General features: G+C 40.5%; 1 protein-coding gene across 1 annotated transcript; it reads left to right on the top strand.

Annotated features, from left to right (window-relative positions):
- Nucleotides 1–206: 206 nt before the first annotated feature.
- ngfra (nerve growth factor receptor a (TNFR superfamily, member 16)) lies at nt 207–27,849 on the top strand. Its single transcript, XM_082529094.1, has 6 exons — nt 207–651; nt 3,340–3,502; nt 10,257–10,616; nt 16,764–17,004; nt 18,573–18,787; nt 24,138–27,849. Exons 1-6 carry the CDS (start codon nt 613–615, stop codon nt 24,188–24,190), a joined length of 1,071 nt encoding a protein of 356 aa, XP_082385220.1. The 5' UTR covers nt 207–612; the 3' UTR covers nt 24,191–27,849.

Raw genomic sequence — 27,849 nt, 5'->3', positions numbered from 1 at the left:
GAATGTAGACAGATGTGTCCACATACTTTTGGGTATATAGCAATAACAACAAAGACGTGTGTGGGGATTATTACTGAATGTGCAAAACATTCATGTCGGTCTTTAATAATAAATATGAATCATTTTCATTATTTGATATTTTTCAGCTAGTGAGACCTCACGTGAGACTAAAACGAGAGAGAGAGAGAGCGAGAGAGAGAGAGTGCGTGTGTGAGAGAGAGAGGGAGAGGAGCAGGTTGCACTGCAGGAGCATCAGGAGTAATAAAGTGGAGGGTGGACGTGGCCCTCTCCTCTTTTCGCCTGCCTCCTCCGCAGTGCACTTGCAGTACTCCGGACAGGACGGTCTCCTGCACCTCCTCCTCCGCCTCGTCTTCACTCTGTGTGCTGGTGCGTTAGTGTGTAAGTAGTGGCGCTGCTGAGGAGGTGCACCTACACTTGCAACTGACTCCGGTCCAGAGGTCCCGGACAGACGCGCGATGGTGCGGACTCATTGATAAAATCCGTGCCGCTGGAATTAAAATGAGCACTTCTGCTGAGCGGCTCTCCTCATACACATAGCTCTGCTTTCTCTGCACAACACCTCTTTTATGTGACTCCGGCTGACGAATCAGGATGACTTCTACCTTATCGCTGGTCATTTCATGCTCTTTGGTAAGTAGTCTGTGCAGTAAGTGACTGCAGCAGTACCCTGCTTCTTTAATGCTGTCATTCTTTAAATGGAGTTTCAGTGACCCGATGGACTTTTTCATTTCACTTTTTCATTTTTTCAGGGATTTCCTTTCACTGTGACGTCTCAATAATGATTCCCTCAGTAACATGCCATCTGAAGCTGAAATTGTTTCCCACTTTGCAAATCTGTGCTGTTGCTGCTCCTGTTGGGACTTTCGTGGTGACTTTTTCTTGACCATTGTGTGGCATTTATAATCCGTTTTGAGAAATTTCTGTCATATCTTTGTAAATATGTATTTTATTGCTGTTGTGAGGCAAGCAGTAAGTCGTTTATCTGGTTAAACGTGACACGCGGGTGCTGCATGTAGCTACATGTCAACTCATTTGATTATGACTTTGTGGACAGACCAGTTGATGTTCAGCTGTGCGCGCACCCACCAACCCACCCACCCACACACGCACGCACGCACGCAAGCACGCACACACGTTCCCCTAAATGCGCACTTGTACCTCCCTTTTGGTTTTCACGCATGGGAGAAAAAGTTCAGAAGCACTGCTGGAATTATGTTTATGGAAAATATCTTCGATATCTTCTTCACCCTGGGTCACAAGCATCCACCAGAAGCTTCTGGTGGATGCTTTGACCTAGAGTTTAATACCTGTAATGAGTTTATAATAATGTTTTGTCAAAATGTTTACTCTTTAGGGTATTTTGGCCATATTTGGGGTGTTAAATGAAAACCAGAGAAAGATGCTTGAATGTTCATGCAAAAATGTGGATTTTTTTGTTTTTGCTTAAAATCATATCATTCTTAAAATTAAAGTACTGATTATAGGAAAAAGGTTGATTATAGGAGATGGTGGTAATAAAGCCAGAAGCAGAGGTCACATCCTCCCAGCACTCTGTTAAGTGCACAGCAGCTGGTCTTATTGGGCTGTGTGGCTCAGTCATCATGTGAACAGCCCTGGATGTGAGTGGACACTCTGTTATGACAGCTGGTTTAAAGAGTGGTGACGGTCGGATGCACTTTGGTAGAATTAAATTTAGAAATAAACTCTCAAATTGACCATGAAATTGAAGTGGGAGCAAACCAAGCATATCATAGCTGCGTCACTGTACATTTTTATTAATATGTGTATGCATATTCCTGCTGCCCATTTCACTGTATTTGTCATTAATCTGTGTTTTAGCTGAGTGAAATTCCTGTGAGACGTAAAAGGAAGGGGAGAGCAGTTAGAGACATGAATCCATCCCCTGTAAGAAGGAATGTCTTTTATGGTTTTGGGATCCACCCAAGTTTCATTTTTGCAGACTCAAAGTCTGATAATTTACTCTCACAGATGCAGAAATTTGTGCAAAAACGATGAGATAACAGGCTGTAAAGTCAGGAAAAATGATTAGGAAGAGGAATGCACCTTGAGAGCAAAAAGTGGAGTGACAGATAGGGGGAAATATTGAGCAAGAGAAGTCGGAATGAGAGAAAGAGAGAGAGCGGTGCTAGCTGCTCAGTACATCTGTTTCTGAATGAAAGCAGGGACAGTAGAGAAGGAGGGGGGGGGCAAGGAAGGATGACAGAGAGAAAGACAGAAAAAAGACTGAATTGATGTCTCAGCAAATGTGAATTAAGTGGAAATGAGCTTTTGCTCGTTACATAATAAAAGCCACAGGACATGAAAGTGACTCAGTATAACGCTTTTCTTTGTTCTCCAACGTCTGGGTATGAATTCCTTTCATTTTGCATTGTTGTACACACACCAGCGGAACAAGCCTCAGTTCTTTTGCGAGTAAAGCTGCATGGAATTTATATCAGAGAGGACTGAGGGAAATGAAACACAGAGGAGGTGATAATGGGGGAGGATGGGGCATTACCAGACAGGATATTAGTGACAAAAAATTTGTGCATTCATGAAAGAAACACCATAAAAAGCATTTAGAGTGCAGAGACCACATGATTAAATGTGGTGCTTAAATATGCAAAGAAACAAGACTTTAGAATTAATTCATGACCTCAGCTGCTGACTCACACGAGTGAACTTTTTTTTTTTTTAATCTGGGGCCTATCTCCCATTTATTGTTAAAAGTCTCCACAGTGTAAACTTTCACCTTCAAACTTAATAAAAAAATGAACCTCCATCATGTAGACCAATTTGAGTAAAGGATGGATTTACACATTCATGTTATGGTTGAGGGAGGTTAGTGAGAGGAAATGCACTTTTACAATTTATAAAGTCCTCACAAGTGTAGAAATACAAGTGCTTGTGCGCATGTGCCAGAGGAGATCGGAAGCAGAGGCTGACATTCACAACAACTTTCACCTTTAGACAGTAATTAGGACAGGCATGTGTATAATGTCGTGCACCCATGATTTTATGCTTACTGCCCTGGCTGGAGCATGTCATAAGTTTACTATTAGAGCGGATGTGCCTTTAGGGGAGCTATTAGGACAGTTTAGACGACTGCCTTGTTTAAAGTGTGTCTAATGTAGGCGGAGACAACATGATTTATGATGAATCCCAATGGCAGTTAGAGTTAAGGAACAGGTTGGACACCTGGCAGTAATTTTCATCAATTTGCTTTGCCTTGCACGCCACAGCGGTCCTGCGCAGCACGTTTGTCTATGTGTGAAAGTTTGCTCTCCGATTTACTGTGCCGGTGTCCCGGTGTGCCAGGTGGCAGCGGTGCTGGCCTCCAAGACGGAGCGGGCTGTGCTTCTCTCCTGCGAATCTCGCCAGTTCACCAGGAATGGAGAATGCTGCATTGAGTGTCCACCTGGAGAGGGAGTGTTGAAGAAATGCGGCGTTACTCAGACCGTCTGCACTCAGTGTTTGGACAGTGAGTATTGTATTACTGTTATTATTGTGCATGCAATTAAAAATGAATAGAGTAATCAAATCAAAGTTACAAAGCAAGTTTCTCTGATGTTGGTTAATATATCATTATTTGGTGAAATGTTTGTTTTTTGCTTTAGGTTAAATCCTAGAATAGATGTGTGGAGAGTGAGGCTGCATATCCACTAATTAACAGTTTGTTAACATTTACAGCTTTCAACTTGATTAAATACTGTGCAAACGCTCTACCAATGGCTTGCTATTATTTATGGCTGCAAAACACACAAGAGCCAAGGGGATTTTTTTTCTCATTTACATGAGCCAAAAGCATTTTTTTTCCTAACTGTAAAAATAGATTTTTTTCATTTCCACTAGGAAAACACATTTTTTTTACTGATCAATAGGCAACAATGCATAAACCAAGCAAATTTCAAAATATTGTATTAAAAGATAACACTTTTGAAACCATTTTGTGATATTTACGGAATTTTGTGTTGCCTTTCCTATTTGTGGCCCTGAAACTTTCCGCCTAAACAAAGCTCAACAACAATGAGTCTTACCGCAACCAAAATACAACCACAAACCACACAAAGAGTTTTCATATAAGTGCAGAGTGGTTCTAATAAAGCAGGTCGAACATGTTTTTTTTTTTTTTATCACGGGCATTAAGCAACCAACTCTTAAATCTTTGCATTATAGAACTTTAGGATGCAAAAAACCTGACTCTACTTCTTGTAAGGCCAATGTAAGAGGATTAAAATAAATCCAGAAACAAATCAAACACAGTATATACACATATAAACTCACGCACAGCTGCAAAACTGAATGTGATTACCAACATAGACACATGTGATCAACAAAAACTTTTAACAATTGCATCATCTTTATTTACACATGCCATTCATATTTGGGGGTCTCAAGATCCAAACTAAAAACAAAGATTTTCAAAGCCAGAAATACTGTTATTGACCAATTTGTATAAACTGTATGATCTGTCTCTATCAAGTTACCCCCAAATAATGCAGGAGTTCATCAGTTTGATGCTTGTAAGTGGGTCCAAATGTGTTCATTTAAAGCTCAGCTGAGGCTGTAAACCATTATGGACTTGCTCTATGCTTTCCCAGAGTTGGGAATGGTTCCAACTTCGCAACAACACAAAGAAGAAAATAAGATTTTTGCATTTTGTCGTAGCAGTTCTCTTGTTCTGTAGCTCTGTCAGCATGCAAAGTAAAGGTCTCGAGTGTCACTGCGTAGTTCAACAAAAGCTGCAGAACTGTTTAACACTGACTTGTGGCGTGAATCCATTATGGCAACATGTGCTGAAAAATCCTTTCATAAACAAGAAGTGCTGAGCAAAAGTCTTTTAACATCAAAATCTTCCCATGTGCTAAACAGAACCCTCCAAAATATCAACTGGATGCCATTACGAGGGAGATGATTAAATTGTGGAGGAATGATTACGGACTGGCAGGAATACTTTTTATCCACAGAGAATTCAAGTCTTGGACTTGTGAATTTGTTTGCATAACAAATTGCAAATCTCTGAGCCACATTATGTTATTTAAGCATCTCAAGTCGGTCTAATTTCAATCCTTTGAAGTTTTTTGCCTTGGGTATCTCAAGAGCTGCAGTTGTTGGTGCAAGAACAGGGAGCCAGTTTTCTACATGTAGAGCAAAACAGTGCCACAGGCTGAAAAACCCCCGGGTAAGATACAATGAGTCAATTTCATATAAACCTACTGTGTCAAAGCAAAGGAAGAGGCATGAATTTGACAAAAATGGGCTGATGTGCAAAAGTAAAAGTGAAAATTTTTATGATTTTCCATCAGCGCTGTTGAAAATCCAGATTAAGAATTAATATTATAAATATTAGTTAACATTGAAAAACGCATCTGATAACTTGGAATGACTAAGTGGTGTCTGGAGTCTGAGGATAAGCGCGCTGCTATTTCATGGGCGTCTGGACTTTATCACTGCTTTGACGTCGTCTTGCACACCATATTCCTTTTCATATTGCTACAGCAAACAGTGGCAGATGATGTGTAGATGCTAAACCACAGCTCTACTTTCCTATAATGTGGGCTGGCTCTCTTGACTGTATTTCTGAATAGACGTTGTTTCATTCTCTCCCTCATCCCCAACTCCTCTACACCAATTCTTGTCGTGTCTCCCTTCATCTCCTGTTCTCACTTTTCTCAGCCAGCATGCCGCCCCCCTCCCCCTTCCCCCTTCCTGTTGCTATGACTCATCGTCTGTATTAGCGGATAAAATGGTATTAGAGAGCCAGGCACCAAAGGGCACGATCTGCTCATTTATCATGCATACTGTTACATCAGTGCATCTTTACCAATTTGATCCAGCTAATTAAACCATATTGAAAAGCCTATTGTGCCTCTAACAGCGAACAATTATCTTGCTTTGCAATACAGGAACAGTATTCACCACTGATAAACACTCAACAATTAACCTCAAATACCCAGGAGGTTAAATTCAATTTCCGGTGCAAATGCATTTTTATACTTTTCTGCATTGTTTTTGTTTCAGCAATTTAAATATTAATGCACCTGAAACCCCCCAGGAGCACAGTCGCTAAAATAAGGCTGAGTGGCGTTTATATACAAGCAAAGGTTAGAGGCTAAAACAGCGACCTTACTCGAAAAATGAATGCTATAAATACATTTTCTAAAGTGCAGATATGAATAATTGAGAAGTAAAATCCAACACATCCATTTCCTGTTTCACGGTAAATAAGGGCAAATCTGTATTCACCTCAACCCCCTTTAATATCCCACTTCCTGTATCCCACTTCTACTCCTCCATCTACCAATGGTCTCCCCGGTCCCAGCTCGGGACGAGTGCCAGCATCAGCAGCAATAAAATATTTATCAGTCTCCTTCACTTTCACTGCTGTCATGGGAGATAAGACAACCAGACTTGCCTCACTTAGTAAGCCATTCAAAGGTGCTTGAATGCAATATGTGGGGGAAAACCCCAGGAGTCAATGTGGAAGAGCCCTGCTGGCCAACTGGACTGGGACTCACTGGAAATTAAAGGAAAATTAAAATCATGGAATGTCTGGGGACGGCTGAAGCAGAGCATCAAGTTTCTTTTAACTTTGGATAAAGAAAGGGAAAATGGAGATTTTCTCCTGGCAGGTCTTCTCTGGCTGTAGCAGATGTATCAGATGAAGATAGTTCCCTACATAACACCCTAAAAAAAGTGACATTAGTACGGGATGCAAGAGCGGACATTGATTGCTAAATTATATTTTGCCTAATTTGGTCTTCCTTTTAATAGCTCTGGTTAATAATATTCCCTCTATGTTTGAAACACCTGTTTTAAATCTCGGGGAAGCGGAAGTGGTCCAAAGAAGCAGGGTGATAATTACAGACAGAAACGATTTGTGTTCAAAAAGCCAAATAAAGCCGTCACGCAACTTTCCAAATGTTGATAATTTATCCTCAGTCAGCAGAGGGTCAGCGTTTTGGGTAGCGTCTAAGCAGAAACACGGTACTTTCTGTGAAGGGTAGGAAATGTCCAGCATTGCTCATGGTCACACCTAAAGTGCTGATTGTGAACATCATCAAATAGCCTCAATGCCATCGAGAACTACATTATTGATGACACTAATGGGGCTGAAACACATCAGCGTTAGATGAGGGGGGTGGTCCTCCTGGGCTGAAGTGGCACAATTTAAGTGCATCGCGCCCCCATTCACGACCACATTTCCCTTTACCCGCAACCACCTTTATAGCCAAACACGGTGACACTAAACGCTGATGTGTGCTCATCAGATCTCAGCTGGGGACAATTAGAAAGAAGGCCATATTTGATTAAAGAATGCACTCTCACCTGATGGCCTTTAACTTTCTTCCTTTCTTCTTTCCACATGAAAGCGCTGACGCATGCACCGCAGACACACGCCCACACACATCTCTTCTGACAGTTCCTGCTGAACACTCGCTGCATATGGTCACATTTAGGCATGTTTACGCACAAGAACTGCAAAGGGGACTCATGCATGCGAGTTAAAATTAGCGAGGAAGCCTGTTCGCAGCGGGATAATTGAAATGAATGAGGAGGGGAGGTTTACTGGTTGAGCCTGACTGAAATCAAAACAAAGGTTTCAACCTCACAAATTCAAATGATTATTTACTTTGGAGGTCTGGTGTTTGTCTGTGTCTGGATCATTCAGTTAGTGTCACCCTCCTGTATCACTTCTGCCTGCAAACAGTAATAAGAGCAAAGGGTGATGACAGACTCACCCTTAAAGAAAAAGCACAGGATTTGATGCTGTCTAAAAGGAAACTGAACGCACATACATCCCTGCTTGCCTCATTTCCCGTGACCCTTTCTCCTCCTACTTGTACACCAGCCCTTCCTCAACACTAGAATATGTTCTTTTTGGGGGGGTTTGGGACCACCCTCACAGACTGCTTATAGTTGTGCTGCGTCAAACAATCTAGAGAATCATTCGAGCGAATCAAGCGACTGCTCGCGCAGAGCTTGTTGATCATTCTACCTGTGTCTATATCATTACTTCCATCTGCTCCGCTCAGTCTGCTTGTATAATGTGACAGGTCTCATAGTCGGCCTCTTAGCAGCGCTGCTGTTTACAAGGTGTTTAGAGCTTCAATTGGTGCCAGTGTTTACTTGCCGGAGCCGCTTACAACGTAAAAGCAAGCGCTGGGACATTGCTGCAGGGTTTTTCACACTGACAATATGTTGTTTCTCAACACGACACCCGCTAAGCAATTCCTGTGAAAAACACATATTCCGAAGCATATGGATATGCAGATAAGAGCTCTGCAAGTCCCAGACATCCACACAGGCATGTGGCTTTATTTATAGTTCTGCCATTCCCAATGATTTATTTCCCTTCAAGACAAACAGCACGGAGATGGCGAGGAGATTTTGAAGAGTGTAAACTTGCTACGTGCTCCATTTTTGTGAAATTCATAGTAAAACGAGCAATGTCTGGTGTTAATTAAGCAGTTTATAAAGCTGCATTCTTGTCGCAAAATCTCATGTTGTGAAACCTTTATTCCAAACAGCTTTGTACCCATTGAATGTTGTGTACAACACAACAGTCTTTGTGGTGTTTTTGCAGCTCTCTCAAGGTGACCGCTCTTATATTATACACACACACACACACACACACACACACACACACACACACACAAAAAGGTATTTGAAAAACAGTGACACTGCCTCTGTAATGAATGTGAGCTTTAGTGTCGCCCCCCACCCCTGTCGGCCTTTCTACTATACTCTCAACTCATTCAACTGCTAAAGCACACTCATAGGGCACACAAACACTCTCGCTTTCACATTGTATGCATAATTCAGCAGGCATCCAATTATATCTGAAAATAAGTCTATATGAAAATGCAATATTAATAGATTACTTTGTGCCCCGAGGAACTCTCAGTGTAAGAATAAGCTAATTTGAGGTCATCATTTCCTCAGTCATGAACTCTCCCAAATCCTCCCGACTCCAAATAGCACAGAAGAACAAATCTGAAGAGCTTGGAGTAATTCAAAGGCAGCCAGTAATAAGTCACCACAGCTTTTACCTCATTTCTCTGATAACACTACTGTGGTCTGATATGTTTTTTTCTCCCTTTGCACACAACTCACAACAAAAACTTATACAGTGAAATGTGCCTTAAACTCAAGGTTTTTTGCACACACACACATACCCTGTGAAGGTTTAGCAAACATATGACACAAACCAGAAATAACATGTGTTTTATATAGATGATGCTACTACTCAGTCCGCCAGTTTACACACTCTTACTTCAGGCAGATCAAGCTATCCTACTGAACAGTATCTGCTTCTTATGTTGTTTGGTACCTTGCAGTTAGACGTTTATGCCTATTATCAGCATTTGTGATGATGGTTATTATTTAGTCTTACTTCAGTTACAAAAAGCTTAAATAAAGGCGGGAGTTACATTGGATCATTAATGTAACTCCTGGAAGTGTTTGCCAATTTACATTAAAAAAAATCCAACCTTGGTAATAAAGTGTTATTTTCTCTGGGTTGTCTTTATCTGTCTGAAGCAACTTGGTAAGAACTCAATGCGCCTTTTGCGATACATTACTGGGTAGTTCAAATAGAACAGTTTTTGACTGTAGCGCAATTCAAATTCCATATCTGTATTTCTCCCTCACCTCATGGTGTTATCCTTGAAATCAAGGAAGATCAGCAAGGAAAAGAAACAGGAGGTCAAGTTTTAAACATACGACTGCAGCCTTACATTATGTTATGATATATTCAATTATGATATGGCAATTAAAAATTCTATTTGTGCTTTTAGATCAGTTTATATCATGACCAGGTAACAAAAGTATCTTAATTTACTTAAGTCAGTGATGATGACTTTTAAAGACAGGCTTTCAGTGGAAGGATGTGGATGCACCTGCATTTCACTCCCCGTGTATGACTGAGATTAAAGCAGTTTACTCAGCGCAGCACAAACACTCTGGGATCAATATCATAATGAGCACAGCAGGCTTTTGACTCGCTCCCCAACAAGAGCACCTTTCTTGTCCCGAAGCACAAATCACTAAAGAGCCCAGTGGATCAATGTGTCCTTCCTTTTAATGAATGTGCAGTAAACATGATTAATGTCATTATACTCACTGTTTTTCTCCCTGTTTATCTCCTCACATTTCCTTCTCTCTTCATCTTCTAATCTCTTTTATTTTTTTACTCATCTCCATTCCTTTCAAACCTTTCCTCTAATGTGTAGGCGAGACCTTCTCTGAGAACTACAGTCATACAGAGGAGTGCAAGACATGCACTCAGTGCACCGGGTTGATGCGGATGGAGACGCCATGCACCGACTCCAACGATGCCAAATGCATTTGTAACTATAACTATTTCTTCAACACTGTAACTGGCCGTTGTGAGCAGTGTACGGTATGCCCTTTGGGACAGGGCGTGTACTCCCACTGTGATCACGATCACGATACGGTGTGTGAGGAATGTGTCGACGAAACCTTCTCTGACGAGGAAAACTCCCTCGAACCCTGCCTGCCCTGCACCATCTGTGATGAAAACGAAACACAACAAGCTAATTGCACGCCAACCAGTGACACTGTCTGCTACAGTAAGTCTGCACTGCACGCTCTGCACACTCACGTTGGTTTCATATAGTTGAATTTTTTTTAAAGGATATTTTTTCACCTTTGAACGAAACCAAGGTAAAAACGAACCAAGATGGTTTCTATGCCAAACATATCAGGGGTAAAAGTCCGTTTAAAAAGTTAGAAGCTCCACACTAAAACTGCACAGTAGCTACAAGTAATTTTAAAACAGCATCATATATGTCTCAGACATATTTTGCACAAATCAGCAGGGGTAACTTCCACATGTGTGGGAACAAACGTGGTCAGAGGTCATCCCTGGTCTGATTTTTAAACAGCAGGATGCTCAAAGTTTTAGCATTAAAAGGTCAAAGTTTGCTGCAGTGTCAACAAAGGGACAATGAATAATCGTCTCGACCACAAAACAGAAGCTCAGAATGTCAGAGCTAAGTCAAGCTCCTTGTACCAAAGGAAGCTATAAATTCGCTTGGGTTAGACAAGGCGTGAAATTGACCTCATCAGGGGGCCGCAAAGTTCAAATCTATGGGGTAAAATGTCTTCGCTGGTATTGCTCTCGATTTCCTGTATGAAAAAATGTTCTTCTGCATTATCTTATGGGAAAGCATGCTTGAACCAGTGAGGCAATTTTGAATAAATGCTTCAAAGAATGATCATAATAGATGGAACACTGGCTAAAGGCCTACTAATCTCTTGTGCACATTATCAATGTATTGAAAAATGTTTATGTATAAATTTTGGTATTCAGCAAGGAGCTGTAATAATCCCCTTTTAAACGTTGAGAGGGTTGAGATTTCATGGCCTCAAACACTGGTGGTGGCAGGTGGATATACCAAGTTAATGAGCCTCAGAAATTTGTCAAGCCCATGTTGTAGTAGAGAGGATGACTTGAAGCTTCTTATAATAGATTCTAATGGCAAAAAAGACAATGGAGAAATGAACTGGAGGGAAAAAAAGCAGGAATAATGACTCTAAACATACATAACAACTTTTATATGAGCGCCACATTTAGCATTTTATTATTAATTGATCAGTAAGATAATTTTTTACACCATTCAAATTATGGTCTATTTTTTATATTGTTTGCCACCATGATAAAATGATAAAGAAATCAGACAGATTAATTGCTATTTTCAAAACTAATTAATTAGCTAAAAACTACAATTTTAAAAAAATTAAAATTTAGACTTTAGTTTTAGTTGCCTGAATAATGCATTGGCTCATCTCAAAAATATATATGGTCCAGGCATATAATCTACTTCCACTTGGAATTTCAAAGTAATGCCTACCATTAGCCTGGCCTGTCCAAAAATATCTGCTGTCCCGTAGGCCACAATGCAGCCTTTTGCTGCCCATTTAGCGCCCACCCAAGCAGATCAACTGTGACCCGCCTTGTCCTGAGTGATGGTACTGCAGCAGCAGTAACGGTGGGGACTGGAGATGGCATGATATGTGACTGTTTGAAAAATAATAGCACCAGTGGGCCTGCGGGTAATGGCTGCAGTCACATGCGGTCATGATGATGCTTGCTGACCTTACATGGTGGTCTTTGATACTGTGCATACAGTAAGCTTGGTATGACAAAGGAGAAAGTGCCTTACTGGCAATTTTTACAGGAGGAATTTTTATATTTTATTCTTATCCCGCTGCCTTATTTTTATACAGTAAATAAGATGTGATTAAAGCATTTTAAAGTTCCCAGATCTTCATATCCAGCTGTCACCAAGTGTCAATTACATGATACAATGACAGAGTCAGAAAGAGAAAGAGAGGGCTGCCGCATATGTGCTGTGCTGGTATTCTATGCAGAGGGGTCGATATCAGTCCAGGGATTTCTTCTACTTGTGCTCAGGTTTCGCTGAGTGACCTCTATGAGCACCCACACTTGACTACAGTATGCACACACACACACACACACACACACACACACACACACACACACACACACACACACACACACGCAAGCTTAGTCGTCTCCAACTTCAGACACACAAATGTTTTATATGAGCATCCCGAATCAATACAACTGATAGCAGGCTAACATGACGCGCGCACACTCTTCCCCTGCCAAGTGTGATTTTATTCCTACGTTTTTCATTAAAGACGCTGCACATGCGTGAACCTTTTTGATCTGAAGCTGTAAACATTTTTATCGAAGACCTTTGATCCTGTTGGCCTTGAGATAGCTTTTCCAAAAGGTGTTGTCCGGCCTCCAGTTGAGCAGGTTTGCATTAAACGTGAAATGCTGAGCATCTGTTTGACAGCTTTTCCAAGAGAAGCGGAGTGAAAGATTAAAAACACAGATAAAGCAGACTTCTTTGCTCTTTTTTACCCCACGCTCATCACCTTCTCTCCTCCCCCTCTTTCTATCTCTTCCCACAGTGGCCCTCAAGTGGCTCGGTAAGCGGAGTGGTGGAAGTTGGCCAGTGTGCATTCAGTGCCTCCACTGCTGCAGTATAATTACTCCTGCTAATCAGAGCACTTTACAGCAGCTCCTCTGTTCATCTGTACCCCCTCCTCCGTCTCTCCTAACACTCTGCCTCTCTGTCTATCCTCCCCTCTACTCTTCCTATTAACCCCCCCTCACAGAAGACAGAGCGCTCACTTGAATAGTTCGTAGTACGTGTGCGTATGATAGATGTGTGCACGGCAGGCAATTGAGATAGAAGCTGAGCTGAGACAGAGGGAGAGTGTTTGGTGGCTGATAAAGAGGTCATTGTGCGTGTTCTGCGCCTGATAGTTGCTCATCTCCACCCTGAACTGGCAGCAGTCAAGACATCAACCACTGCTCAAGACCCTGGGGTTAACTTCACCATAAAGACCTCAATGGCTCATAAAAATTCAATCTTTTTTTTTTTCTCCCCTTTTGGTCCACACCCCACTAATAAACACATCTCCCTGAACACACAGGCCCACGCTCATAAAATCCAGGGTTAGTTTTATTTAGCGTCACGATTGTTTTAAACCCTCTGCTCCGAAAATTAAATTGTTAAAGTTCCACTGCTGCCTTTAAGCTCCTGCTCTGTTCCAGTTAGTGTATGCAGCCTCTGCAGGCTTATATTTGTCCTTTGGTCTACAGCCAGAGTTTTTTTTTCTTCAACCTATAGAAATGAGAGCATGAAGGAGTCACAATAAAGATGTAGCACACTGTACTTTATGTGTTGAGTCAGAGTTATGCAAAGGATGCTCCCAGGAGAGCTGTCGTCTTGGCTCGGAAAGAGATAAACGATTTACAGCAAATCCTAGGTGAGACTCGTACTGTAAGCATACATCTGCATATAGGGAGCACTGATTGCACCAAAGCGTACTTACAGAAGAGTGACATGATTTAAAAGCCAGTGTGAAGACAAACGTGTAGGGATTGCAACTTATTTGACAAACTGTATATAAGCCTAGACCATCTGCACACTTTCACACCTTCCATTCAAAATGTGCTCTATTTGTGAGCTCAGGTTGCATTGCTAATACCATTAGCCATCCCTGCATTAGCCGGATGATGTATGGCAGAGCTTAGGAAACCTGACTACATCCCAGGAAAGGTCAAGAAATGCATGTAATACAAACACCCATGTTCCACTCCCTCCTTTTAGATAGATCCCAATCAATAGTGCCGCTTTAAATAGGTCTCCGCATTATTTCTGTTTCTAAGTATGGCTCTGTTGTGCTCTGTTTTTCTGTCCCACGAAATATTTTTTCTGCTTTTTCAGCAACCCAATACCCTTACGACAGAACTGCCCCGCCACAGTCATGCAGAAAGACAGACCAACGTGGACTCTTAATGACAAACAGAAAAAAAGTCCAGACAAATTGCCCATCAAGATGCAAATGAACTATTAAAAGAATCATCTGTATGTAATATATGCAACAAATCACCATGAAGAAACCTGAGTATTTGCTATATCAGAAGAAATAGGACAGCTATTGGCTGTCATGGTCCACTGAATATCTTTTTCGTGTTGTTAACATCAGCGGTCACAGCAATCATGTGGTGTGGTTTTCCTTCCATTACTAGTCTTGTCTGGAAGATTGTTCCCTTACTCAATATCCAACATTCATATAATACAGAATATAAATGACATGACACTGATACATTCGAACCATGCATTTAAAGTACGAGCTAGAGGGGAGGTGGGCTGCAAAGTAGCTTGTAGATGTGTTAGCAGGAAAGTTGACCCTAGTTTTTTGGTGGAGCCTTCAAATGAGTGATTTGCCAAAGACGTGTGAAACAGAGTACCAGCTGACTGACGGTCACCTGTTGGAGTTTTTTTTTTCTTTTTAGGTTAAATATAACTATGCCATTAGAATAAATTCTATTTAGGGGGCGCTAGCGAGTCAGCAATGGAGTAGGACGTGTTTCTGAAGGCTCCCGCTAACTGAGTTTCAGAATAAATTCTATTTAAATTTTAATTGAATTCTTTATATATAATTATTATTTAAAAAGGATGTTATATCTGATTTTAAATACACCATGTTTAAAGGTTATATTGTACTTATTGATAAAAGCTTAGAACACAGAAATATAATACGTGGAAACCAGATAGCAGCCCTAAAAAAATCATAACATCTGTAAAGAGGGGACACCGAAAGTATTTCGGATTGAGTGTCCCGGTGTTTGGCCATGAAGGAAACCCCAGGAGTCTCCACAGGGTTAATCCTGCAAGTGCAAGACAAAGCTAATGAGGCGCAGCCTGAGGTTCTGGTGGGAATTACTGGCTCAGATCTGAACCAGGCTGCACAACTCCGTCCCCACTCTGCTGTTGTGCTCAGAGGGGTCTTAGATTTGCCTGGACAGACCTCTTACTTGGCCTGCTCGACCACACTTTGACAGAAGGCATAATCTGTAACCTTCTCTGCAGAGCTTTTCTGTCATCTAACAGAATCGCTGCTTTGTAACTTGCAGAACTTTTCAAAACAAATGCATAATATGACAGGAGTGTTGGAGAGATATGATGGATGCATTGTTTTTTCAGAAGAAGCAATGCCATGGAGCTGCTGCAAAATGGAAAATTACATTGAAATAATTAATGGAGCTCACAACGAAAGAGGAAATAGGACAATTTATGAAAATTACTTCTTTACAGACATAGCTATGATAGAAACCAGACCCGTCCAGTAGCACAGTGCTCTTCTCGCTTCTCTGGCCTCAACAAAGGCTAAACTCAATATGATGACCTCGCTAAAACCCCAGACTTTGTTCAGCTAGAAACCATATGGCCTCAATGTTGTGCAGTGCGCAAAGATCACACAGATGGAGATGTGGCGAGGGGAGACCTGGCATGTAAGGCCCAAACTTGGTGTGGGGAAAGCTGAGTGTGTAGTGGGTGGTGGATATTTACCCCCTTAGTTAAAGAGCATTCCTTCTTTCTGCACAGAGCAACTCAGGAAGAACCCATCTGTCTATCAGAAACAGCTGCTACATGAGTGCAGCACGCCAGACATCTGCTTGGGGACTTGGTGACTTGTTTGATTATGGTATATGCACGGGAATATACAATGAAATTAATACATTAAGGTGTTGATTTATACACAGGAAGTGAATAAAGTTTATATGTATATTATACTATATACTTCTATGACTTCTTGGTTCTCAGAGAACTTATCTCTATTTTTGTAATGTTTGGATTTTTCCTTTTTTAGACAGTAATGGATGAATAAAAAGATTTTCCCAGAAGTTTTCATACAGTACTCCCCTTAACATTACAAGCAGGGCAAAATTTTCCAGTGCTTTGGTTTATGATAAACTATATATAGCAACAACAAGTGGTGTTGCTGTGAAACTAAAATGGTGAACGCTGTACAGAAAGCTGGTAAAAGTCTCCATGCTGGCACTGGCACAGCCTCCTCAAAATAGTGAGCTCAGAGTGCATCATGTTAACTTCTGAAAATCCTGTCAGCAATGATGCAGTGGAACCAACTTAAAACAAAAGGGCAGTTCTAGTGAAAAGTTTACCTACATTCATCACGGACATGAATGCCATGGTAATTTGGAGCTTCCATGCAGTACACAGTCAGAGACAGAAATAAATATTTTTTTCGCCTGCAATGTGGACAGAATTTAATTGTGCTCTATTTCTATAGCTGTATATAAGCAGTTTAAATAACATGTTTCCTGTCTCATAAATGCTCCTGTCTCTCTGTTTTCTTCCTTATAGATCCTAGTTTACCTACCGATGTCATTCCTACCTCCGATTTGGATATATCTTCATCCTCCCTCCCTGATCCCTTCCTTCCTGATGCCTCCTACAGCCCACTGCCAGGAGGAGAAACGACTACGTCCAGCGCTGGTTCTCCTCGCTTCCTCGGTCACGGCCTCAATGAAAACCTCATACCTATCTACTGCTCTATCCTGGCTGCCATGGTGGTGGGTCTTGCCGCTTATCTCATCTTTAGGAGGTCAGTTTGTGAAGAGAAATAATTAAAAGCAACTCTATGGTCAAGGATATTGGCTCATTTGGGTTTTACAACTTATTCAAAAATATTGCCTGGTGTAGAATGAGTGAACAATGATGGTGGTCTGGATGTTGCTTGGAGCGACATCTGCCCCAGGCAACATCTGGTTGAAAAGTAGTAGTAAGGTGGCTGGTCGAATATTAATTCCAGTTGTGGTTGAAGAGGCTTTAAGCCATTTGTGCTAAAACACACCATAACAAAAAAACCCCAAACTCAGTTCTTAATACTTCAGAGAGCTGTCTCTCTTTTGCTCTCTCTCTCTCACACACACACACACGCGCGCGCACACACACACACACGCACACACACACACGTTAGTTAGGACGTGCAACCACACATGCAAGCACTCAGACAGACAGATACAAACCCAGGCTATAACACATTTGAAGCAAGTAAACAAGCTCATTAAGGGCATTGATTGTTTGAAAAGTGCCGACCAGAGGAAATTTGAGTGCCAGATTTATCAGCACAGTCACGCACACATCTGGTTAATAACCTCATGTACTTGTTGACATGCATAGACAGACTGTAAATTACATGAATTTCTTTAACACCCAGTATTTTATAAGAAGAGGTGTTTACTGTACTGTACCACTAAATACCTCATGAATATTTAAATTACTGATTCACATTACTTTATCTTCTACAAGAAGAACACTTTGTTGTATTTCTTTTTTATAGTAGTTTGTATATTTATTTTATTTAGTGTTTCTTTTTCTTGTAGTTGTATTCATAACACTAATTATAATTCTGCTTTCTAAGATTCTAGTACAAAATATAACTATGCAGTTTACAGTGATAATGATGACCCATAGCATTTTCTGAAGAAATACAAGTGAAAGTTACTCCATTCTAGCAGCTGGCTGTTGAATTTGAAAGTGGAAGCGACAGCTGTGAATGGATATCTATAAGGTGTTAGAAGCTGTAGCTAGTTAGCTAACTAATGCATTGCAACGAACTGATTTAAAATGCTGTCTCCATCTGGACTTTATAATGTCGATCACACTAAATGTTTGTGGCAAAATCTTTGTGTAATTCACAAATAAGAAACAGAAATAGATGGAAATGGAAATATTCTTTTTGTATAGGACTGTGGAGCTAGTTAGTCCATTAATTCTGAGGATGATGTAAAATATGAAATATAGTTTACTAATTTGTCATTTTAAGGTTTTTGATTTAGAATGATCTTAAATACTAAATGTGTTTAGCTAATATATCCAGTAAAGTGGGCAGAGCAGCTGGGATCTTCGGGTGATATTTTTAGGGTTCTAGCATTGTCGTAGTTCTTTCAGCATAATAAGTAATGTTGTTGTAACTTTCATCATTGCAACTGAATCATCACTTATAATTTTGTACATTCAATAGTTTTGTTTTTGTGTTTCTGGTTTTAGAAATGCTTAAAAAAAGCCAAAGAAAAGTAATACTTTAATGAAAGAAGATTTGTTTTAGTTTAAAACCATGACTGTATCTTTATCGCACTGGATCTTATCTGATGTGCTACTTTTCCACAGGTGGAATAGCTGCAAACAGAACAAACAGGCAGCTAATAACCGTGGAGCTACAAACAACCAGATGGTGACGCCGGAAGGAGAGAAGTTGCACAGTGACAGCGGGATCTCAGTGGACAGTCAGAGTCTGCAGGAGCAGCAGCAGCAGCAGCAACAGCAGCAGGCCCAGGCTGAAGTCCAGCCTCAGCCTTCGCACTCTCATACACAGGAACAGATAGGTAGGCTCAAACCCTAATCCCAGCTTTTCAGTCTTTCCGTTTGATAAATGGGTATTTAAATATCCAAAATGCTTTATCTTTCATCTTTCTGTCCTCTCTTGCTTATTGCAAATCAATTTCCCAGTTCCATGAAAGCATAAAGTGGAAATTGCGTGACCGTGTTCTAATAAAATGATAAGCCTGATGGGAGCTAAGGTGCTTCGCTCCATGAAAACCTGGCCTCTCATCACAGAAACTTAGACTCATCCCAGACTAAATACATTTTTCCTTCACGTGGTATTACTTTCGGTGCCAAGGAAAGTCTACCTCGATTAAATCAAGATATTCTACTGAGATTTTATCAATGTGTGTAGTGGTGTTTTTTGAGCATTGTGCAAGCTTTTCTCTCAGAGGGAAGACACATTTCTGCGGGATTGAGATCAAAAGCAGTATATCACCTAACAGCGGGACTAAAATCTACATTTAGCTGCCAAAGGCAGGTAGGTGAGGCCAAGTCTTACAGGTATTCACGATGCATTAGACTCAAGGAATGCACAGACTACGGCTCTGTAGGAAACCTGCCGTCAAAACAAGGTGAAAAATTTCAGTGTTGACAGAATTTTGACACAGATTCCATCTCAGTCAGTACATTGGAGGAATGTATAGACTGGGTATGTAACTGTATATGTATGATCTGTATTTGACTTTACCACTACTCCTCCATATATTTGTCTCTGGGGACTTGGGAAGTGTTTCTGGTGTAGGTCTTTAGGACAGATTGTGCAATGCAGACATGAAAGCCAGACAACATCTAAAAGGTTTGTTTGGAAGATGAACTCAATAAATGATGTCTGGCTTAGAACCAACATTATGCACTTTACTAATCTATTATAAAGCAATTTACCATGTCCTTAATTTACTTCTTGTAATGCAGTGCATTAAGATGGAGAAACGCAGAGATGAACTTTTTTGTGTGTGTGTTTTTGTTTGTCTGAGATATCTGCCATTACTGTTAATATAGATATATTAAGATAACTCCGAGTATACATTTTTTTTCTAGTGCTTTGCCATTTTTGTCTGCAAGCCAGAATTTCTGTGCTTCCTACTAAAGGCATAAATATTGTTAACATTTTTTGTTTGTTTTAAATAAAGAGCTGTGACATTTTCAAAATTAGCTGGGAACTTTAGATTGTAGGGAATGTTACTGGATCAGGAAAAATCTGTGCATTTTGGGGACTAACTTGCAGATTTATATATGTTAAAGCAGCATTAATGTGTATGTTGAAATGTGTTTTGGATTGTTGGGAACAGCAGTACTTTTTAGCAAATTCATTATCAAGCTTTGGATGTAAAGACAATGTTTTACAGGATCAATATGTTAGAGGGATTTGATCACAATAGCTACCCCCCCCCCAAAATGCCAGTATCATCCCTTAACCAGTACAAGAAATATAAATGCAAACATTGAATTATTACTATATTTGAGCCCAGTTATCTCAAATTATACCAGTCTTTTATGACCATCTAATTCTCCTTTTAAATCAATATAAGATCAGGTGATTTCATTCGCTGCATAGCACTGAATATATAAACGCGAAGAATGAGGCTCGGTGAGAATTGTCACTGAATGTCTGGAAAAAAAGAGCCTTGGAGGATAAAAGTAAGTGCTCCAGGAATGTGAAGTGGCCTCTGCACAACACTGAGCCATCCATCGTCCTTCAATTCTCAAATAGCACTTACAAAATGAAACCAGCTTTTTTATTTGATTTATACATATAAGACTGAGTTTTTTCCTCTACTGAAGAGGTCTTAAGTTCACTCGTGATCTTGTTTTCAGTTGTTCTCGCTTGTCCTGTTCTTTCTCAGGGTTTTATTTTTCCCTTCCAAAGCATATTGTGTAAAGATTAAGAAATTGTTATAATAAGGATAATAGTATGCGAAGACAAACAACTGACAAATCCTTGCTTCTACAATCCGAACCACTGTGTCTGGTCTAGGATACCCATTACATTCTAATGAGGCCTGGAAAAAGCTCATTTTGTTCTTGTGTTTTGTTTGAGTACCTCTTTTCATTCTTCCACTCAACAAATGTGAAGCCCGCTGTATGTCAAAGAAAAGAAAGGAATTTCTTTTGGAGGCAAAGTTTGGCATTGGTTCATTGAGAGGATGACTGCCTGCTTAACACTGTCACCTCTTTAACGGACTGGCTCATTAGCAGGTGTTACGAGATGGGATCCAGGCCTGGGCTCCAAATCTGATGTAGTATCAGTGTTTAGCACGTGCTAATTGGCATTACCACCGTCTGTCGGTGCGGAAGCCATTAAAAAGGCAGCAAATGTGCTTGTGCAGGGGGTTGTGTGTTCTTACACAACCAACTGGGACTGTAAAAAAAGCAAAGGAGTGAGAATATGCGCCATAAATCCATGATAATCGCAGGGGGTTTCCTGTTTCCACTGAACCATAGTTAACTGGTAGCTAAAGTAATGGGAACAGCTTCAGTCAAAACAAGTCAAAGAGGCTTTTAAAACCAGAAACCGAGCACTGAAAATGTCCCCTCGCTTTGACTGACACACTCAATGAGGGTATTCCCTGCATGATTCACTGGTGAGGGGTGAGACCTCCAAGATGAAGGGTCCTCAGCCTCATTTCTGTCTGCTCATCTGAATTGAAAAGAACCATCTCATCTGTGCAGCACCCCTCCCTGAACTCTCCCTCGCTTACTGCCTGCTTCCCCCTATGAATTGTGCAGATTGTATGTGTTTAAAATTTAAACGAGACCTCATTGCCCAACAAACTGAGTCAAAGCAGGTGTCAGTCAAAAAATATTTAAAGGATTGTCAGAGTCATTGGAAAAAACAAAAGACCTGATGATGAAAGGTTAGAAATTTTAATGTCAAAACTGACCTAAAATAACACTGTAGCAAATGTACAGTCCCAGATTTATGCTGCTTAATCTTCCTATGAAAGCCACTGACAGAAGGTTTGCTGAAAACGCAGAGGGACGACAGTCTTTATTGCATCACTACAGTCCACCTCCATCATGGGGTTTACATGTGGGATTGCGTTTGAGAGCCCACGGTACCTGCAGAATCTCAGCAGTACATTCTTTACTCTGTAACATTATACAGCTGAAAGTTACAGTAATAATGCAGCTGAGTCATGTTACAAATCACTAATGCAATTTCTGCAGTACAAGAGGGATGACTCATAACTGGTTGTCATCCTCCCACATTAGCAAGTTTGCAAAAACTTCTCTGGGTGGAAGTATTCTCACTGCTGTTGTTATCTGAATAATGAGCATAGAAGTAGGCAGCAGACACCCCGCGTGAAATAAGTATGTATTTGGTGCACAGTAGAGTTGCAATGAGTCGACTAACTGATTAAATTATTCTAAACTACTTTAATAATTGGTTAAGTGGTTTGATTACCCTGAAGATGTTGGTTTAACAAATCAACACACTTGATGGTATCAACAAGGATTTAGGCTGTTTTTTCCCCCAAAGCCAGAGTCTTATTATTTCATCTGTTTTTGTCAAATCCACAATCAAGGAGCAATTAGGTCTCGGAAATAAGTTCACAACTAAATTAAATATTCACCCTCTAATGTCCTGACTAATATTCAGCTTCCCTTTTTATCCCAGGATGTAGAAGCAAATTTCTGAAGTGCTGGGAACCTGGTGACTAGTTTTTTGAATTAGCCTCTGGGGACAACCACCAGCTGGGGCTTCCAGTGTAGAGAACAGGCATCTGGTGCAAGACTTGCTGCTCTGTAAACCAGTGATTCTTTACAAAGTCAGATACATAAAAAAAAAAAACTATAAAAATCTAAATTATGATCAGAGCCTAGCTTAAGGTTCAAGGTTGTATTTTGGCAAACGAGTTCACTCTATTGCTCCCACCATGTGCTGTTGTTGGCATTGTGCAAATGCACAATTGGGGTACAAATATCTTGCCCCATGACACAAGTGCATAAGCAGATAATTGATATAAAAAAAAGACTATGGAGATTCATCAGCTTGGTACATGCTATCACAAATGCCTGATGACAAATAAAAATACAAAAAAGAGGGACCAGGCAAATTTAGCAAATAGGTTTATAATTTAGGAAGAAAAGACTGTGTTCATGCAGGGTTTAGTTAATCAAGTAAACACAAAAATATGTAGTATCCTTTTAAGTGCCCTAAAAATGAAAATGGATTTAAATGGAATAAAATGAGTTCTGAAATGAATATAAGTAGTGCTATTTGATAGTAAACTATCAAAAGAAAAACAGATATATATGTGAACATAGTAAAACACTGACTCTTAAACTTTTCCTTTGAGTTCTTGTGACAATCATGAAACCACAAATCACAATCACAATTGGCAAATTTCAAAGCTTAACAGTGGCTTTGGATCCAATCAGGATTCCCTGAATGTTCTGATTGGGAAAAAAAAGAGTCTGTAACAAGGCTTCGCTCTGATGGGGAGTTCACGTTTCAGAGTAGACCTGATTGAACTGGTTCAGTGAAAGACAGTTTGTATTGATTCTCGGAATGAGGTCGGACTTTATAAAACAGCCATGTGGCTATTATTATCAATGCTGCCTCTGAAATGAGGTGCATTGCCAGTTCAGAAACAGTTGGACTGAAGCAGAAGTGCAGGTGCAAGCCACTGTGTGTCTGTGTGCATGAACTTGTGCGTGATACAGATGGCTGGGCACTGGCCAGTGTCAGAGTCTTTCTGCTCTGTGTCACTGAGGATGCCTGTAGAGTGTCTGTTTAAGCAGAAGGAAGAGATGAGTGCTTTGGACTGCCGCTGGACATAATCAGAGTAGATGGAGAAAGGAAGCAGAAAAACTGGGTGTAGCGATCTTAGTGCTCTTAGTGCAGTATGATGTTTGGAAAAGGATTTTGTAGGAGGAGAGTGACACTATAGGTAGTCCCTTCTTCAAACTGTGTTGTACTGTAGTTCACTTTCACAAGTCTTCATTCCCAAGGTGTTTCCATGGTTTCCCTCAATCAGCTTTGTTTCCCATCCTCATGGAGCTAATGATCCAGTTTAACAAGCTTGAATGAGTGGATGACACCATAGGGCCCTCTACAGGGTAGTGTGTGATTATCCAGAGTTTTAGAGGTTTTACATGACTTATAGTAAGTAGTTTATTTTTTGGTGAATGGATAGTTATAACATTCGGGTGATTAGAAACATTTCCTCGTGATTAAGAAACTTTTTGAAGAAAATAGAACAAGGATCTTTCCAGTGCGAGACACAAGAAACAGTGTTGGTATGAGTGAAATTTCAAGATAATAAAAGAAGAGCTCTACAACTAAAAAAACCCCACCAGTGTCTTCTTTTCACAGCCTGACATATATCTTATCTTTTTCTGCAGTGGTTAGGGTGGATGGGGGTCCCCAGCCTGACTCGCCTCCCCCTGAAGTCTGAGGAGACGGAGGCCCAAGACAAGGAGAAGACAGTGGGGACTTAAACAGTGGACCAAAAGGAAGACAGGCGGCCACAGAATGTAAAAACTGACTCTGATTTATATCTGAAGCTGCCACAGAGCGACATTTCGACTGATAAGGACCTCCCAGCACCTTTGGGCCACACGCTGACTCTTCCTCCATGCACATACAGTGTGCCTGGACACAATCTCTTTGGCAATATCAACCAAAATCTGAACCCGTGTTACACAGATAGGTAGATATTTGCCAGTGCATCTTGTATTACCTGACTATTCCAGTATGACATGACATAATTCTCACCAGTTTAGAACCTCCTATCCATCTCAAAGCTTTTCATTTACCTTTAAATTTTATGATCACTTGCAATGAAACATCTATGCCTGATAGGTAAATAGGTAGAAAGACACTTCATTATATTCCCTCTTTTTTCATGAGCATCGAAGAGACAAAGGGAGCTTGTCCGTCTCACATCTTGCTCTGTGGCGTCCCACTCTTGGATAATCCTCTGCCTCTCTCCACGAGATTCACTCTATTAGACCCCCACTGTCATCAGCGATACGAAAAGCAACAGGGGAGCCGTGAGTCACTCCCAACTTCTTCTGAAATTTCTTTCTCTTGTATCATTTAACCACAGATGCGTTTCATGTCATGTTGTCTTATAAAAAGTCTGCGTCATTGTTTGAGATTGGCTACGCCGACTGATGCGAGTGACTCATATTTGGAAAAAGAGGTTAACTGTTTTGTTTTGTTTTTGCCTCAGTGAGATGCTTCTTCCTGACTTTCTCTCACAAACTAACCTCCGTTACGGCACCTAAAAAGGATTGTGTTTCGGTAATTTCACGCTTTTAATTCAACATACGCAAATGTATATCTTCTGTTTATGGTGCGGTACTTTAATTTTGTGGCTTGAGCTATATGGCTGATTCAGCAGTGGTCCTCCACACTCCTCCGTGGAGCCTGGATGTGCAACATGAGAGGGAACGTCTCTGCATTGTGGAGCTCTGCTGACTCATTGCAATGAGTTAACATGCCTGATGGGAAGGGGAAGCCGTCTAATGAGCAACAAACTACGTCATCAGTGCTCATTAAACTGATGTTTAAATGAATCTGGGACACAAAATCAGCAACAAGGAATCCCATCTATAACAATTTACGCTTACTGAGTGGAAAATTGGGACAACCCTCAGAGGCACACTTTCATTTCATAATCTGCACAAGCAACTACATCTTCACATTCTCACTCTTGCAGTCTTTCATGCAGCTTTGTCTGAGTCTGATAAACAGTGTGGAGGTGCTAATGCTTTGCCGCTGGCACTCACATCAACACGGGACCCATTAGAGAGACATCCTGACAGGCAGGTAGTAATTACCTCAGGGTTTCAGCTTCATTTACCCTCTGCTCCACTCTCATTGGGATTAATGCTGTGGACAACAGAGGGGTGACTACGCCCTCGCTGAAGCCTCAACGCCACATTACAAATCCTTTATCCCACTCTGAGGCTGCTGACATTTACTACATTGGCTGGTGATATAAAAGCACTTAGTCCAGGCTCACATCTAAAGCTGGGTGACACCTTTTATCATGGAGGACCACTTTTATGCTGCCCCCTTCCTGTTGCCTAACGTAGCTGTAAAAGCAATTGACATAGATACCTTGCAAAAGATTGTAGCTGAGCTCACCTGCATTGCTTTAGCATTCATTCCTTCAGGGGCACGTATCATCTCAGGGTCCCTCTTAATGTGGTGTGGATAAAATGATAAAGAGATCTTCAGAAAATTAGTGTGAATCATCTGTAAGTTGTGTAATAGACCTGCTAAGTAGACAAGTAAAGTAGCTAGAAAGACACGGGTTGATATAGATTCAGGATCTAGAAACAGAATCATTTAAAAGAATAGTTTGATTGCTTTTTTCACGAATATTTTGATGAGAAGATTGTTGCTAATGTCAGATCTGAACATTCAATATGATGCTCTCTGAGGCCGGTTAGCTTAGCTTAGAATTAATACTACAAAACGGGGGAAATGGTTAGCTCTGGTCAAAGGTACAAAATTCACCTACCTGTACCAAGTTCCCTAATAAACACATCACTTCACCTAGCTTCATACGAAACCTCACATGTAAGAGATGACACATGGCTTTTAAACGGGGATTATTTGTTATACCATTACCTATGGACAAGTGGATGTGTTTACTTGTTAGCAGAACTTGTCGAATTTAATGACCACCAGATAGGAAATGTCACACAGTGAGAAGAAGACAGAGAAAGTGAGTCATTATATCCCACATGCATCAATCACCTGGTCACCAACAGCTCAAGACAATTAAACTTTCTCTTCACTTGTGATCCATGAATCACTGCAGCATAATGAATGGAAGCAAATAAAACTCTGCTGTCCTTTGCTCACACCTCCTCAGCTGATGCGGTGCGGACATGTGACCACACACACATACAGACAGTGTATGATTCACTCCTCTATTGTAAGAGCCGGTATGAGTCATCCCGATCCTAGCTCTGGCAGTGACATTAAAGCAGACTCTGCTACAGTATGAGCGACCAGAGTGTTGACTTAACAGGAAAGTAAAAAAAAAAAGCCCTTACTCCACGACTGCATCCCCCTGAGGCCCAATCAGCCCTCCACCATTGAACTCATATACCCTGAACTGACTTATTCTGTGTTACTCTAACAGCTTGTAAAGTGAGACACACTGTAGGAATCTACAACCTGAATATAAACAGAAATATATGCAAGACCAATTCAAGGATAAGGTTTGAGTAGCCCTAAGTTTTTGTTGTAAATTGATTTTTCTTTTTTGTCTTTACATTTTCCTGTTTGTTTGTATGAATGAACAATATTACACTTTTGGAATCCGTATTTTTTCTAACTGATGTTATTTTGTAGCACTTATTAGACATAATATGAATGCACTCAAAGAGTGTACCACAGTTCAAGTGCCTGTGTACAGTGTCCAGTATCTTTGAGTTCAGATGTATGGCTAGTTTTCTTTTGCAGTTTTCCACTTATTTTGTGTTTTTTGTGTATTTTTAAAAATATTTTCAGAGCTAATGAAGGTTTCTAGTAAATCGAAGTCAGCACTATAGATGAACCTTGGAGACGCAAGCAAACTGTATAAACTTGGCACCAGTGTAAAGAGACTTACAGTACAAATAGGTTGCCAGTGAACACATACTATATGTTAACATGCTATAAATACTGGCAACTAACAGGGTCATGTAGCATTGCATAAACATGCCACCCAGGACTTCTACTCTTAAGCTCACACATACTATTTGTCAATAGAAATCAGCTCTACGGTACTGATTTTTTGCATGTACAGTAAGTTTTATCACAAACCTCCATCACAGAGGCAACAAGATATGTAATCTACAGTAAAATGAAGTCTATGGGGAGGTTCACTGTGATACTCTGTGATATTATTACTTGATACAGATAGATCAGGACTTGGTCCCAGTAAAGCTGAATGTCATCTGCAGTAACCTACTAATGTAAAATGCATTATGTAAATGTGAATTTCTTAGCGTTGATACAATACAGAAAAATACCCTAGAAAATGTATAAAAACAAAAATATGTGCAAGTGTAATGGACATCCATATTAAAATAAACAGATGTCATTGCA

The sequence above is a fragment of the Aulonocara stuartgranti genome, assembly GCF_965226115.1.
Source record: "Aulonocara stuartgranti genome assembly, chromosome: 4".
Taxonomy (NCBI): Eukaryota; Metazoa; Chordata; class Actinopteri; order Cichliformes; family Cichlidae; genus Aulonocara; species Aulonocara stuartgranti.
This window is presented reverse-complemented; position numbering and strand designations above follow the sequence as displayed.

What these genes read in the sequence shown, in the direction of transcription:
- ngfra (XM_082529094.1), top strand. Translation starts at nt 613, where the DNA reads ATGACTTCTACCTTATCGCTGGTCATTTCATGCTCTTTG. An exon ending in GCTTATCTCATCTTTAGGAG is followed by an intron (nt 17,005 to 18,572) that starts GTCAGTTTGTGA and finishes ACTTTTCCACAG; the next exon opens with GTGGAATAGCTGCAAACAGA. An exon ending in TCATACACAGGAACAGATAG is followed by an intron (nt 18,788 to 24,137) that starts GTAGGCTCAAAC and finishes CTTTTTCTGCAG; the next exon opens with TGGTTAGGGTGGATGGGGGT.